A 13255-nucleotide genomic window follows, 5' to 3' on the forward strand; every position below is an offset into this window, starting at 1 on the left:
AAAGACAGGAGGCCAGACTGGAGGTGGCAAGGTGGAAGATGATAAGATTTTTGTTGGGAGCGACCAGAAGGGACAGGATTAGAAATGAGAACATCAGAGGGACAGCTCAGGTTGAGTGGTTTGGAGGTAAAGTCAGAAAGGTGAGGCTGGGATAGTTTGGACATGTGCAGAGGGGGATAGTGGATATAATGGACAAAGGATGATGAATATGGAGGAAAAGAGGAAGACCACAGAGGAGTTTCACACATGCAGTGAAGGAGGACATGCAGAGGTTTGGTGTGACAGAAAAGGATCCAACGAGTAGAGTGAGATGGAAGACAGGAGATCCATTGTGGCAAATGCTAAAGGGAGGAAGCAATGTGTCAGTTGTAAAAGTTGGGGAAATTATCTACAGAGAACCAAAGGGTTTATTTATTTATTTATTTATTTAGGCAAAAGGCTGTAAACATGTGTATTCCAGATGAAAGGTTGGGCATTTTGACCTGAGTGATTCGGGTTTGGAGCCGACCTCGAGTAGCCATTTGAGGACCTGCTTTTGCCATTTATGTCTTGACATCATTTTTAACCCCTGAGGTCACCACCTGGTCAAATCCACAGCTAGACTGTTTTTCCTTGTTGCTGCCCTTTATGCTAAGCTAACAGCATCTTAGCTTTACTTAGATTTACAGCCTTGCCAGAGGGCAAATGTGAGTATTTCCCAGTTGTATAAAACTAATGCTTTAGAATTCTTTATTCATCAGTGTATTCAAAAAAAGCTTTGCTTTGTAAAATCTATGATTAATTAAATGCAAGCATATGTGTGTGTGAGAGAGAGAGAGAACCAAGAGAGAATGAGATAGGCCACGCACGTGTGCTCTCCCGTATGCCAGTCTGTACTGAGCTGCAGTTACAGACATTAGTCATCGATGTTGTCATGAACAATGGAAGCAGCCGTACTTCTTCCAAAAAATGTGAATCCCCCCCCAACCACCACCCTTCTACACACAAACGCACACTCTCTACGAGGGCCTTACCTTCTGTTTATTACTTAAAAAGGAACATTATGTATTCCCATTTATTTAAAAAAGAAAATCTGATTTCTTTTGTAAACATGACACTAGTTTATAAAATCTAAAACAATTAGGCTATGGTTACTTATTTACCACAACAAAGTAAGTTGAGCAGGATTAAGGGCAGCTGGGTTCCTCAGAAAAAAAACGAAGATAGGAAAACACAAATATCAGAGTTATGAGGCTCTAAGACAACATCAACATCAAATGCTGAAAGTAATTAACTTGATATCAGTGAATCATTAACCCAGTTCTGCCTGGTGGACCAATAGATTTCTCAACCCGCATCTTACCAGATCCACAGTGACCCCTACTGGTGAGATAATAATATTACAGTCCAACTCAGTGACCCAGTCTTGAAGGCATTGCACGCTCTCTTTGGTGTTCATTGTCATTTAATGAGGTATCTATTGCACTAATTTAGTTTGCATGACATACACCTCTTGCACAGTATGGAAACAACTCCTGCAGAAACAATAAAATAACCCCCAGTCTTAATATTGGAGCCACAGGAATAAGTATAATGAATGGCCGTTTTGGCATACGTTCTATTTGCCTTTGACGACTGCGTGTTCCAGGGGTTAAATAAATACCAGGAACATCCATTCACAAATATCAGCTCTCTGCCGTCAAATAAACTTTGTCCTTGGCTTCATTTCAGCTGCGCCGTCCTGTTTTGATTCCAAAAGTCAATGCCTCGACTGAAGGCAAACACAAGGGAACAAACTTCACTATAAAGCGGCCCTGTCTTCTGGCTCCTGTCTAAAACCACCTGCCATCATGGACAAATTACTACATCTAATATCACTATCCATTCACATCCTATGTGTGTGTGGAGAGGGTGTTGTACTAATGCCAGTTGAACTTGCTCCCATCCCCTGTAACGACAAAGCGGTGGAGAAGCTGTCCCGCCTGGCCGTCACTTACATCAATGAGGATCGCAGCGAAGGCTACAAGTTTGCCCTGAACCGCATCTCAAATGTCCATCTGCACGCTCAGGTCAGTACAAAGACCAGAGGAGGCTGTAAAACACGTTTGTTCATCCTAGACCAGGGTGGGAAGTGTTTATATGTTTTAGCCGTGACCAGATTCATGTCAGGGGAAGCCCATTTGATAAGATTTAAAACAACAAAAATCAGAAATGACCCTTTTCCAGGACTCGCTGTGGCTTCTAGATTCTCCAATTGAGGACCCACTGAGTTAAATGAAAGCTGTGAAAAACAGCAGCAGTTTCATTAGGGAGCAGCAACTTAAGTACTAAAAACAACAAGAAACACTTTTTGGTTCGAATGGCCGCCATCAGTGCATGTCGCTTTTAATAAATGTAGCATTAAGATCAAAGTACATAATTTTATATCATAAAACGGGAAGCCATTCCTTTTTCACGCCTCATGAAAAAAGGCCTCTAGGATTGAAGCGAGTGTTAATAAAGTCCAGGTCATTTCAGTCCAGCACTGCTGGGACAAACCTTGCACAACAGACTTTATGAACTTCATGCTGTCAGCTGCTGAAGGCTATAGTGGCCCGACTGTGGGATAGATCAGGTTTTAAGAGGCTCAGATCAACTTCATGACCTAAAAAGGCTGCTATTACTGTGGCGCAAAGTGTTGACAAATCATTATTGTACAAAGTGTTGTGTGGAATTACACAGAGCACCTCCTAAATGGTCCCTTATTGATATACTTAACAGAACAAATGATGCTACTTGGCAGGAAGACTTCTCATAAATTTGAGCCTCATAGCTTTGTTAACCTCCTAAGACCCGAACTCTTCCACGACATGCATTTTTAATTTCTCTTTGATATTTGGGCATATTGCAGCCCGATGAATGTAAAAACAAAGAATATCCAGATTTTTTTTTTTAACCTTATTTTTGTTTTTAAGAAAAATGAGAGCCACAAATGAGGATATTCATTTAAAATTTTGATAGAACAGTAGCAGTATAATGTCCTCGTAAGTGGATATCAGGCCCATGTAGAGCAAAATTGAGTATTTTGGTCAAAATAACCAAAAATGTGATGTCCACATATGTGGACGGCAGGTCCTAGGAGGTTAATGCCTGCTCTCCCTTATCGCATGTGTTTATACTCTGAATTACAGGGCCCGGCAGGCAACGTGTATTACCTCGACCTGGAAGTCCTGGAGACCAAGTGTCACACAGGCAGCAAGAAACCATGGAAACGTTGTGACGTAAGGCCATTCATGGAAACGGTAGGATGCCCACACGTATACAAACAAGAGCACGTGTCCGCACGTGTAGGAGGCCCCTATATGCCTGAAGGCACTGTTTATAAGATATGTCCCACACTGTAACTGGACAATGGAAGAAAGTCACACTTAAACCATATACATGAAACTTTGGACATGAAGCTATTTTTGAGTTTTTGGAAGTGTCAGGCCGTTCTTTCAGAAGTCACAGTCACTTTACCCATTTCCATTGGCAGATCTATTTTATTACTGTGACTTTTTTCAAAGCATAAATGTATTACTCTTCAGTAACTGGGCATTTGGAGGAAATCTTTCCCACAAAATGGAAAATATATTCTGTTAAAATAGATATTTGTGGTTTACATATTTTACTTATGAAACTTCCATTATAAAAAACTTCCTATTGATTTAATCATGAAAGCAGCTCCTTTGACAAAAGGATGAAAGGAACCATTGGCATGACAATCATGGGCCACTTTATTAGGTACATCTGTTCAAGTGCTCGTTAATGATTGTTGGTTTACTAATGGATTGTTGATAGCAGACAGGCTGGACTGGGCTCATCAGAAACTGCTGATCTACTGGGATTTTCCCACACAATCATCTCTAGGGCTTAAAGAAACAACAACCAGTGAGTGGTGAAAATGCATTGCTGGCATCAGAGGTCAGAGGAGAAGAGCCAGACAGCTTTGAAATGATAGCAAGGGAACAACCAAGATGTGCAGAAAAGCATCTCTTACTGCACAACACAAACCTCTAAGCAGATGGGCTACAGCAGCAGAAGACCACACTGGGTGCCCTACTCATGTCAGATAAGGCAGAAGACTGGAAAAACCTGAACTTCCCTTAAGAGTCTGGATTTCTGCTATGACATTTGGATGTTAGGGTCAGAATGTGGTGTAAATGACATGAATGTATGGATCCATCCTCATCTTATATCAGCGGAAGTGGTGGAAGTGGTGTAATGCTGTGGGGGATCATTTCTTGGCACATTTTGGACAATTAATAGTACCAAATAAATATTTAAACATCACAGTCTACCTGATTATTGTTGCTGAAAGTGTCCACAGTGTAACCATCTTCTAATAGCTGCTACCATCAGGATAAAGCATCATGTCACAAAGGTCGGATCATCTCAAACTCTTTTTTTAAACATGATAGAGAGTTTACTGTGCTCAAATGGCCTCCACAGTCACCACATCTCAATCCAATAGAGCGCCTTTGGGATGTGGTGGAACAGCAGATTCACATCATGAGTGTACAGCGGACAAATCTGCAGCAACTGTGTGATTCTGTCACGTAGCATGGACCAAAATGTCTGAGGAATATTTCCAGCAACCTTGTTGAATCTGTGCTATTAAGAATTAAGACAGCTCTGAAGGCAAAAAGAGGTCCAAACCAGTACTAGCAGCATAGTGTACCTAACAAAGTGGCTGGTGAATGTCGGTCCTCTAAAACTTACAAACACAACCTTTTTTTTACGGCAATGGGAAATTCAAATGAGTTTATTTCTTTTCCATATAGGTGAGTGACTTATAAGCCAAAAACAGCCCTTTGAAGAAGTAACACAAGCCAAAACACTCACACTCGTCTCACTGATGGAAGAGTACATTCAAAGTTTTTTCTTCTTGCATCTGTTTGAACACATTGTGCCAAGTCTTTGTAGTAAAGTGGTTGATATTGGGCCAATCAGGAATTTTGTCTATTTTATCTTTTTTATTTATTTTTTTAAGCAAATCTCTGGCAACTGCAACACCACCATCCTGCACACACCAGAGGGCTACTCCTACTTATACAGCTACGACTGTGCTCTCGTGCCAGGTAACGTTAGCAGGTTCCTATCCCCTAACCACTAACTGCTCACATACACAGAAGGTCGCATGCATACATTGCTGTGCAACATGAGTCATAACATAACGTCTATTATTAGATACCCACTGTTTATCGATGTCTTTAAATAATGTGTAGCATCAGAGATCATGCAGCCGGCATGTGCTGCTTTGGATACCACATCAAGCTGGAAATTTAAGGTAAAGAAAATATCGAATTAAAACAAAGAAATTGTAAATATCCAGTAAGGAAAAATTCTCATAAGAAAGAACAGCAAAGACCTGAGGAGAGAAAAGTATCGACGTTTCATTGTGAGTATCTCAATTTGTTACGTGCAGGTGTAACTAATAACATTAATGATGGCCCAGTCTAATGGAGCCGAGTCCTAATTAATTATCAATTAGTCACGCTAGTGAATTTCCCACTATGACAAATCAAAAGGTCGAGCGTGAAAATTATGATTTCGCCCCAATCTCAATCGATTTCCCTTCTCTCTCACTGCCACACCCCCTCCCCACTGACTTTTAAAACCTTTTCTCAGGATAAATTTTTAGCGTTTGTTTTGGTGCTACTTTGGAGACATCAACAAAAGCAGGTTACACCTCACTGTCATGAAAAGAGATTTAGTCGTCTGATTTAAGTGCATTTGGAGAGCGAAAAGTTGTGTATCCGTTCAAATGACATGACTTTTTTTCCTTTTCTGCTTTCACTGATTTAGTGCCACTGCTTTATCCAGTCTCTATCATCTGTTTGTTGATGTAATTTAATACAGACGTTTACTTATTCATTCTTATTCAGTTCTCTGGTTTCTGCAGATTCTCCAGAGAAACTCCAGCAGATCTGCCCAACATGCCCCCTCCTGCTCTCCGTAGACAGCCCCGAGGCCATGACTGCTGCTCGGGTCACTCTGGTATCCTATAAAAGGACGTCCACTCTGGCCGCAGGGCTCGGGGTGAAAAAAATCACCAGAGCTGCTGCACAGGTATCGCTAGATGTACTGTTATTAACTTTGATGGGGGGAAAGAAAGCTGCGGGGCTAATTTGATTGCTTGACAGTGCGTCAAACGTTATGTTTATGGGGGGAAATCACACTTAAGGAAATTCTCTGGGTGTACATATGCAGAAGGTACAGTGCACCTTTGAGCTTCTGTGTTCCAGATAAGAACCATTATTGCACAAGCATCAACATCACGCAACAGTTATAGACGAGTCTGGCAAGGTTGCAAAGGATCACTGAAGGCACTTTCCTCCATGGCCCAGCTTTTGTTTGGGGAGCAAATTAGAAAAACTGAATAGTTTGCTTGGGGACCAAAGCTAAGTACACTACTTTTGCATATGATAGTCCAGCTTCAGGATGGAAAAACCAACATGATACCTGCCATGTCTATTTGTGCCTGTGCTTGTGTTTGTTTTTGCAGTTTGCTCCTCTCTTCCCATATTATTTTTATATTTCAGTCTGTGCCAGTAAAAGCCACCTTTGTGGAATACACAGTGCAAGAATGTCCCGAGGGAGTGACAGAAAGAGGCACCTGCCAGCGACTGACACTTGACTCGGACACAGAGGTACTCGTATAGAAGTTACTCGAAAAAATGACACATTCACACACCAATTTAGGTACACCCGTACAATGTGCTTTAATTTATTGTTTTTTAGGATTCCTGTATTGTTTAGTCCATGCCACTTTTGGAGATTATTTATTTTTAGGTCCCTAGTGTCACAACTAAGAAGATTTTGTGGCCTCCTTGTGTATGTAAACAAGAAGGACAAAAGCATTTCCAAGGTCAACAAAAATTGAACATTACAAACTTCACAAAGGTGAAATTCATGGAAGAGCTGTATGAATTCTAGATCTATTTACGTGGCCACTAAGTGTATATTAATGATAAATTAGTACTCAGACATAGTCAAGCAGCGCTGTCTGAAACAGCACTTAATTACAAATCAATTCATTGATCACCATTGTGTGTGTGATCTCTGAATCATTTCATGGAGAATTTACTAGCTGACATGACTAATTCAGTTACGTTTAAAATGTGACATCACTTAATGTTTTAGGCTCATTCAGACATGAATAGTGGTGCTGGGGTGCAGGTGGGTTGCGAAGCGACTTGCAGATGCACAGCAATTATTTGCAGGGTAAAGCAGGCTTTGATATCAGCTTCTAGTAATAACATCAGCTGAGCTGCAGGGACTGTTGCTGAGCTTAACTTCATTTACTGCCTGAACTAATGCCATGTTTTTGTATGGCACAGAAATACATTACCAAATGTCTCACACTCTTCTCTCAGACTGCAGGTTTCTGCACAGGATCTGTACATGGAGACATGAATACTGATCCTGATGTTCAGACGTCCTGTGAGATGTTTAAAGTACAGGTATGAGAAGAAATTACGTAATATTTTTTAATATTGCGTTGCTAAGCCAAAGTGGCAGCTCATTTATGCAAAGATCCTATAAAATGACAACAACTATAACATCAGTATAATGAGGAGGAAAGGAATAGAAGTGACTGCATGTGGACTGCATGTTGAACATGTTTCATATTCTCCCATGACAAGAAGAAGAACAGATTTAGATTTAAAGTAAAGCCAACATTCAGTGTGCACGCAAGATTTGACCTAAAAACCTGTTCTGATTGTTCTCTATCAAAAACTGTGAACGTCCTACATGCAGGAAAATCGCAGCGGAGGTGTAACAATGATAGCAGCTGAATTATCCGCAACCCAAAAGTGAACAGAAAATTTAAATGCATTAATAGAAGAATGTCAGTAACTGAGAAAAAAAGCAAAAAGTTCTGGAAAAGTGAACCATTTAGTGTCAGTTCACACTGTAGGACTGTGAGTTGGGAGTGTAATAACCCACTGCTTGACCTTGACTTGATGAATGTTTCATGTTCTCTGTTTTCTTTCAGTTTTTTTTACTAAAGTAACCTTTAGAGTGAACATTTAACTCTCTGAATGGAAGCCAGTGGTCATATAATTATTCTGTCATATCTTACAAGTTGGTGGTTTTGTGTGTGTGTGTGTTTAATCCTATGTGTGAGATTTCAAATTGTATGCTCCTGCGCTGTAATTATGTTGTCTTCTCAGTTCTTTTTAGAGCGTGTGGTTTGTAAAGTAGTTTTACAGTATTGAGTAAAATGCATTCGTGCAGCCAGAAGAGTTCTCATTTGGTGTGGTGTTGTCTGCGTCTCTTCAGAATGTGGATGTCCTCCGGCCGGTGCAGCCACAGGGTCACGACCTCCCAGAAAACCCAGCAATCCCGACGTTCCCACCTGTGATTGGTGGCCCAGGAAATGATCCGCAGCCTGTTCCCTCTGACCCTCCCTTTCCCACTGCCGTTCACCCTGTACCCGTTGACCCCTCTGTGGCTGTTAACCCAGCTGTCCCTCTTAGCTCTTCTTCCAGTGAGTCTGCTGAAGGTCTACTCACTGAGGCTTCTGACTCATCCTCCGAGGAAATCGGAGGCCCTGTGGCTCTGCGTCCCCCTTTTAACTTCCGCTACCAGAGGCGTGACCGTGAAAAACGCCAGGCTTTGAACAACACCTCGCCCTCTCACCACCCTGTCTTCCTGTCTGATTTTCCCAGCGGGCCCTCTCCTTTCCGATCCTGTCCCGGTCCAGCTCGCTACACCACTGTTTAAGTGTTGCTGCTCTGTTCAGGAGTCTATTTTTCAATTTCTGATTTATCCAGCGAGAGCCTATGCTGATAAACTGTTCCACTTTCTGTTGCTGGAAGCATAAAAATAATTTGTGCTAATAAGAGGAAACCTATCTCTTTTCACTGGCCCTAAAATGACCTCTAATACTGCTGCACTGTAAACTGCTTCTAATGCAGCAAAATAGCTTCAGATGTTATTAGAAATGTCAATAAAACTTGTTTTGAAACCCTCATCAGAATCTTCAAATTCTTACACTCATAGTCTGATAATGCCTATACTTATTTGGTAGTACATACAATTTTGATTGAAGAGCTGAATTTGTCAATAAAAGTCTTAATGGAACTAATCTTAACCAGTTTAATGAATAATTGAATGTTTTGAGTGAAACAACATGGCCCAGAAAGCTGATAGCTTTCATGCGCTTTTCTAATTCAGATATCCTTGCAAAATGCAGCCCCTGTGTTACAAGCATGTTTCATTAATTCTTTGATAATTCTCACATTTTTTACAAAATGAAGAACTATAGAAGGAAATGGGTGTTTTAAAAATGCAGTAATGAGAAAATAAGCTGCAGCTGCAAAATCTTTAGCTGCCGTGCTGCAGCTGCATTTATATTCCTACAATTTCTATCAAGCCCATCCCTGCTGAAATTAGGCATCAAAGGGCTAACATAAAGACACAGACAACCATTCAAGTGCACGCCAATTTAGAATGCAATGCACATGTTTCTGGACTGAGTAGGGAAACCACAAAAACTGGTGAAAACCCACATAGACACATTTAGAACATACAAACAGCACAGAAAGGCTCCAACCGACTAGAGGAACCTTTTTTGCTGTGTGCTGTGCTAACTGCTGCACAGCTACGTCAACTCACATCCAATTTTCTGTAATACATTTCATATATAACGATAATGGACTGATTAATCACACTAGGTCATTTCATTTTACTGTTAACCTTTCCTCAAATGTTTTAAAGGTGACCTTTTATGCTTTCCCTTACTTCCTGTTAGACATTGATACACTATACGGACACCTTCAGGTGCTGCTTGAGCAAGGAAACTTACGTCATGAAGCTCCTCGCCCACAGTTTTTGTGCTGATGTTAATGGAAGTTTGGAACTGAGCAGTTACTGAATCAGCAGAGCACAGATGAGTTTTATGCACTATAGTCCTCAGCACTTGGGAACTCCACTGCGTAACTTTAGGTGGTCTGTCACTATGTGGCTGAGTTGCCTTGAGTATGCAGTGGTACCACATACAGTTTGTTGTGCAATATCTATGAAGGAAGAGATCTCACAAACTTGTTGTAATGATGGCATTTTATCACATTGCCATGTTCAAATACAGTGAACTCTTTAGAACAGCTAAAGACCCGAGGGCAAAGACTCCAATCTACCCATTGGACGCTTTTGGAAAATGTGAAGGAGGGCATAAACTTGGACTTTTAACTGATTTATCATTATTTTTACAGCATTTCCTATTTCCATCATTGCCATTTTTACTACACCAAAGTAATTAAGTAATAGATAAACACTTAAATCAGAGAAAAGTTCCTGTTTTTTTATTATCTACTGCAGAGATTTCCTCATTCGTTACAACAACATTTATTTGTTGTAGAACACTGACATAGACGTACTATTGAAACTGCACTTCTTTTTTGAGATATCTCAGGGATTACATGTTTGGTTTACACTGACAGAATGGAGTCCGGCCCACTTAATATCAAAGTGGGCTGTTAGGGCCCATAATGTAACATGAGTTAGACATCCCTGCTTTACAATGACCCATTCTTTCACAAGCATATATAAAGGCAGAGTGCATAGCTGGCTGCTTGATTTTGCACACCTGTAGAAAATGGTGCTGAAAACACCTGAATTTGAACATACTTTTGTCCATATAGCGTATGTATATAGCAGTGAATGCCGAAATTAAATATGAGGATTCAATATGATTCAAAGTTACAGGTGAGCCCTATTAGCCGAAAGCTCAGGGTTCAGTCCATTTAGTGCACTTTTTTGAGAGGGGATATCCTTAACACAGTCATTTCAGGTACACAGCTTAGGTTATAAGTGCAGAAGCCCAACCTAATTGTTTCCTTTTTCTGTTTTAAATCTTCTGTTTGTGATAGACAGCCAATCAGAATATAGTAATATAAGAAGAACGAAGCTGAAAGATGAATTTTCACACAGAAGATGAGCTGAAGGTCAAAGGGCTAACAGAAGGTAAATAATGATTATTTTGATTTAAAAACCATGGAAATCTCCTCTAGTACAGCCCAAGAATAAAATTATGGAGTAGAAAATAACTGTAATATGTTCTTTTCAATGGATTCCCTCATCCTGTCTTTATCTGGAGAATTTTAACTCACAGGACTTTTATGAGTCAAAAAGGAAAATTTTTGAACATTTTATTTTATTTTTTAAGTTTCAAGATGACAGTGTTGTACAACACAGCAAGGTTTGTATTCTCCACACCATATCCCTCAATATCCAGATGGTTTAAAACCGCTTTAGAAACACATCTGGCGAAGCAGGGGGAAAAGTCGGGGTTTGTTATTGTAGGACTCCTCACCACAGGGCTTATACTGTGCCAAATAGCACTGAAGTGAAAAGGAAAGTGCAAACATCTCAGGAAAGCTTTAAAAGCTTGCAGCTAGCTAAAGTGGGCCTTTATCAACACAGCTACATGAGCTATTAGAAAGAGCAGGACAGCACAGAGGAGAGACGCATCACAAATGTGAAAAGTCATCTCGTACCTGGCTGGAGCGTCACTCTGGAGAATCCTCAATCAGCAGCATCTTAGTGTTTTTTAAGGCCAGTGTGTCAGAAACTAGCTATTAGGAAAACCACACACACACAGAGCAATGTCGAGTCCAGAGCAAAGACAAATTCAGAAACATATAAGCCAAGAGATGAAATATGACTAAGACAGAGCAAACCAGGTCAGGTCTCTGCAGTATGTCTTCATTTAAGAGACAGCAGAACATTATTTGAGCTTCATGCTTGACAGAGACGAAGATGAATGAAAAATGAAAAAAGCTAAAATAACCATTCGGAACACCATCCCCCCTGACATTAGCAAAATACCAGCAGGACTCATATGACAGCCATGTAAACAATTTCAGTGACTGACGACGTCAAGTTGTAAACGTTGCACAGAGGTTTAAGTGTCTGTGACTCCCTAAATGCATTAAAACATCACTGCCATTCTTAATAATGCATTCTTCTGAATTGCAGCAAACTGGAAGCTTCGGAGAAGCACAAGTTACACTTTCTTTATTTTCCCTATGGTTGTTAGCTTTCTGTGCTACAACAAATCCCCCAAAGCTACAAAAGAAGGAAGCTTAGGGTGTTAATGACCCTGTGATTCTCCCTGCCTTGTACAACAGGATATCCCATGCGGTGACTGTGTGATTCACAAGTCTCAGACAGCTCTTCCTCTCTTTTTTTTTTTTTTTTTTTGAAAAAATTGCAACAGTTGTGAAAAAAAATTTTCTTGAGTAAAGGCAGGGTATATGTGAGTAGTCCTGTGTGATGTGGTAATTTCAGTACTTCAGTCTGACAACTATTTCTGGATAAAACAAAGGGAAACCAAAACTGAGCTCTTGGCCAGCTGCTGGGACAATCTAACCAGCAAATAGCTGTTTTAAGTCATCAATTAAAAGCATTCATTGGCAGAATTAGTGAGCACAACTAGCTAAAATGTTTTGAGCCATTTATTTGGGCAGTTTAGAGAAGAAATGAAACTTGGGAGAGACAGTGAATGACAACTAGAGGTGGCCGGGTCAGTCCAATGCTAGTACTGGTGTCAGATTGATACTAGCACGATAGTACGAACAATATTTTTTTTCAGTCCTGTAACACTGAATTGTGTTAAATAAATTATTGTTTGGAAATGAAAAAAATATATACCTCATGCACATGTGCATTAGAAAAATGTCTGAATCTTTTTTGTATTGACTGTCTCACCTCTATTTTATTTGCCCTATGGCACATTTAAACAACGGAAGTTGACCCAAAGAGTCAAGCACATTTACATTCCAGGTCTCCAACAGTTTCAAAAATACATTAAAAGCTGAGAGGTGTGTTTTGTTGTATTAACTAATTATTGTGTAAAGTTTAAAAAAAAAAACTAAATAAAATCACAGTGATTTAGTGGTTTTTAAAATGTCTTCAGAATTTGCAAACTAATGATGATTCATCTCAAAAATCATGACACATTGCTCTCGCCGCTAAAAGCTGCCTTTACAGGTTAAAAATATCAGTATTGACAAAATTGGCCCTGTATTTACTTGGTCAGTAAGTAATTTTACGGCACTAAATTTGCAGTATTGCACAGCACTAATGACAGCTAAATGCCTGGGTGAAGAAGGGACATACTTTTATTTTGAAATCCTAAACGTTGCTTTGCGCGTTTGTCGTAATTCCCATTTAGTCAAAGTGATTTAAACAAACTGCTACACTTTGCCACCCTACTTTTGAATATTTTTACCGGACTACACAAGAC

The 13255-nt window shown here is 40.1% G+C and overlaps 1 protein-coding gene across 1 annotated transcript; it reads left to right on the top strand.

Annotated features, from left to right (window-relative positions):
* Positions 1-1829: 1829 nt before the first annotated feature.
* si:ch211-262h13.5 (uncharacterized protein LOC571127 homolog) lies at positions 1830-8730 on the top strand. Its single transcript, XM_063460816.1, has 7 exons — positions 1830-2048; positions 3150-3260; positions 4991-5078; positions 5903-6069; positions 6543-6650; positions 7377-7463; positions 8287-8730. The coding sequence occupies exons 1-7, from the start codon at positions 1830-1832 to the stop codon at positions 8728-8730; spliced, it is 1224 nt and encodes a 407-aa protein (XP_063316886.1).
* The last annotated feature ends 4525 nt before the right edge of the window (positions 8731-13255 follow it).

The sequence above is a fragment of the Pelmatolapia mariae genome, linkage group LG17, assembly GCF_036321145.2.
Source record: "Pelmatolapia mariae isolate MD_Pm_ZW linkage group LG17, Pm_UMD_F_2, whole genome shotgun sequence".
In the NCBI taxonomy this organism is placed as follows: domain Eukaryota; kingdom Metazoa; phylum Chordata; class Actinopteri; order Cichliformes; family Cichlidae; genus Pelmatolapia; species Pelmatolapia mariae.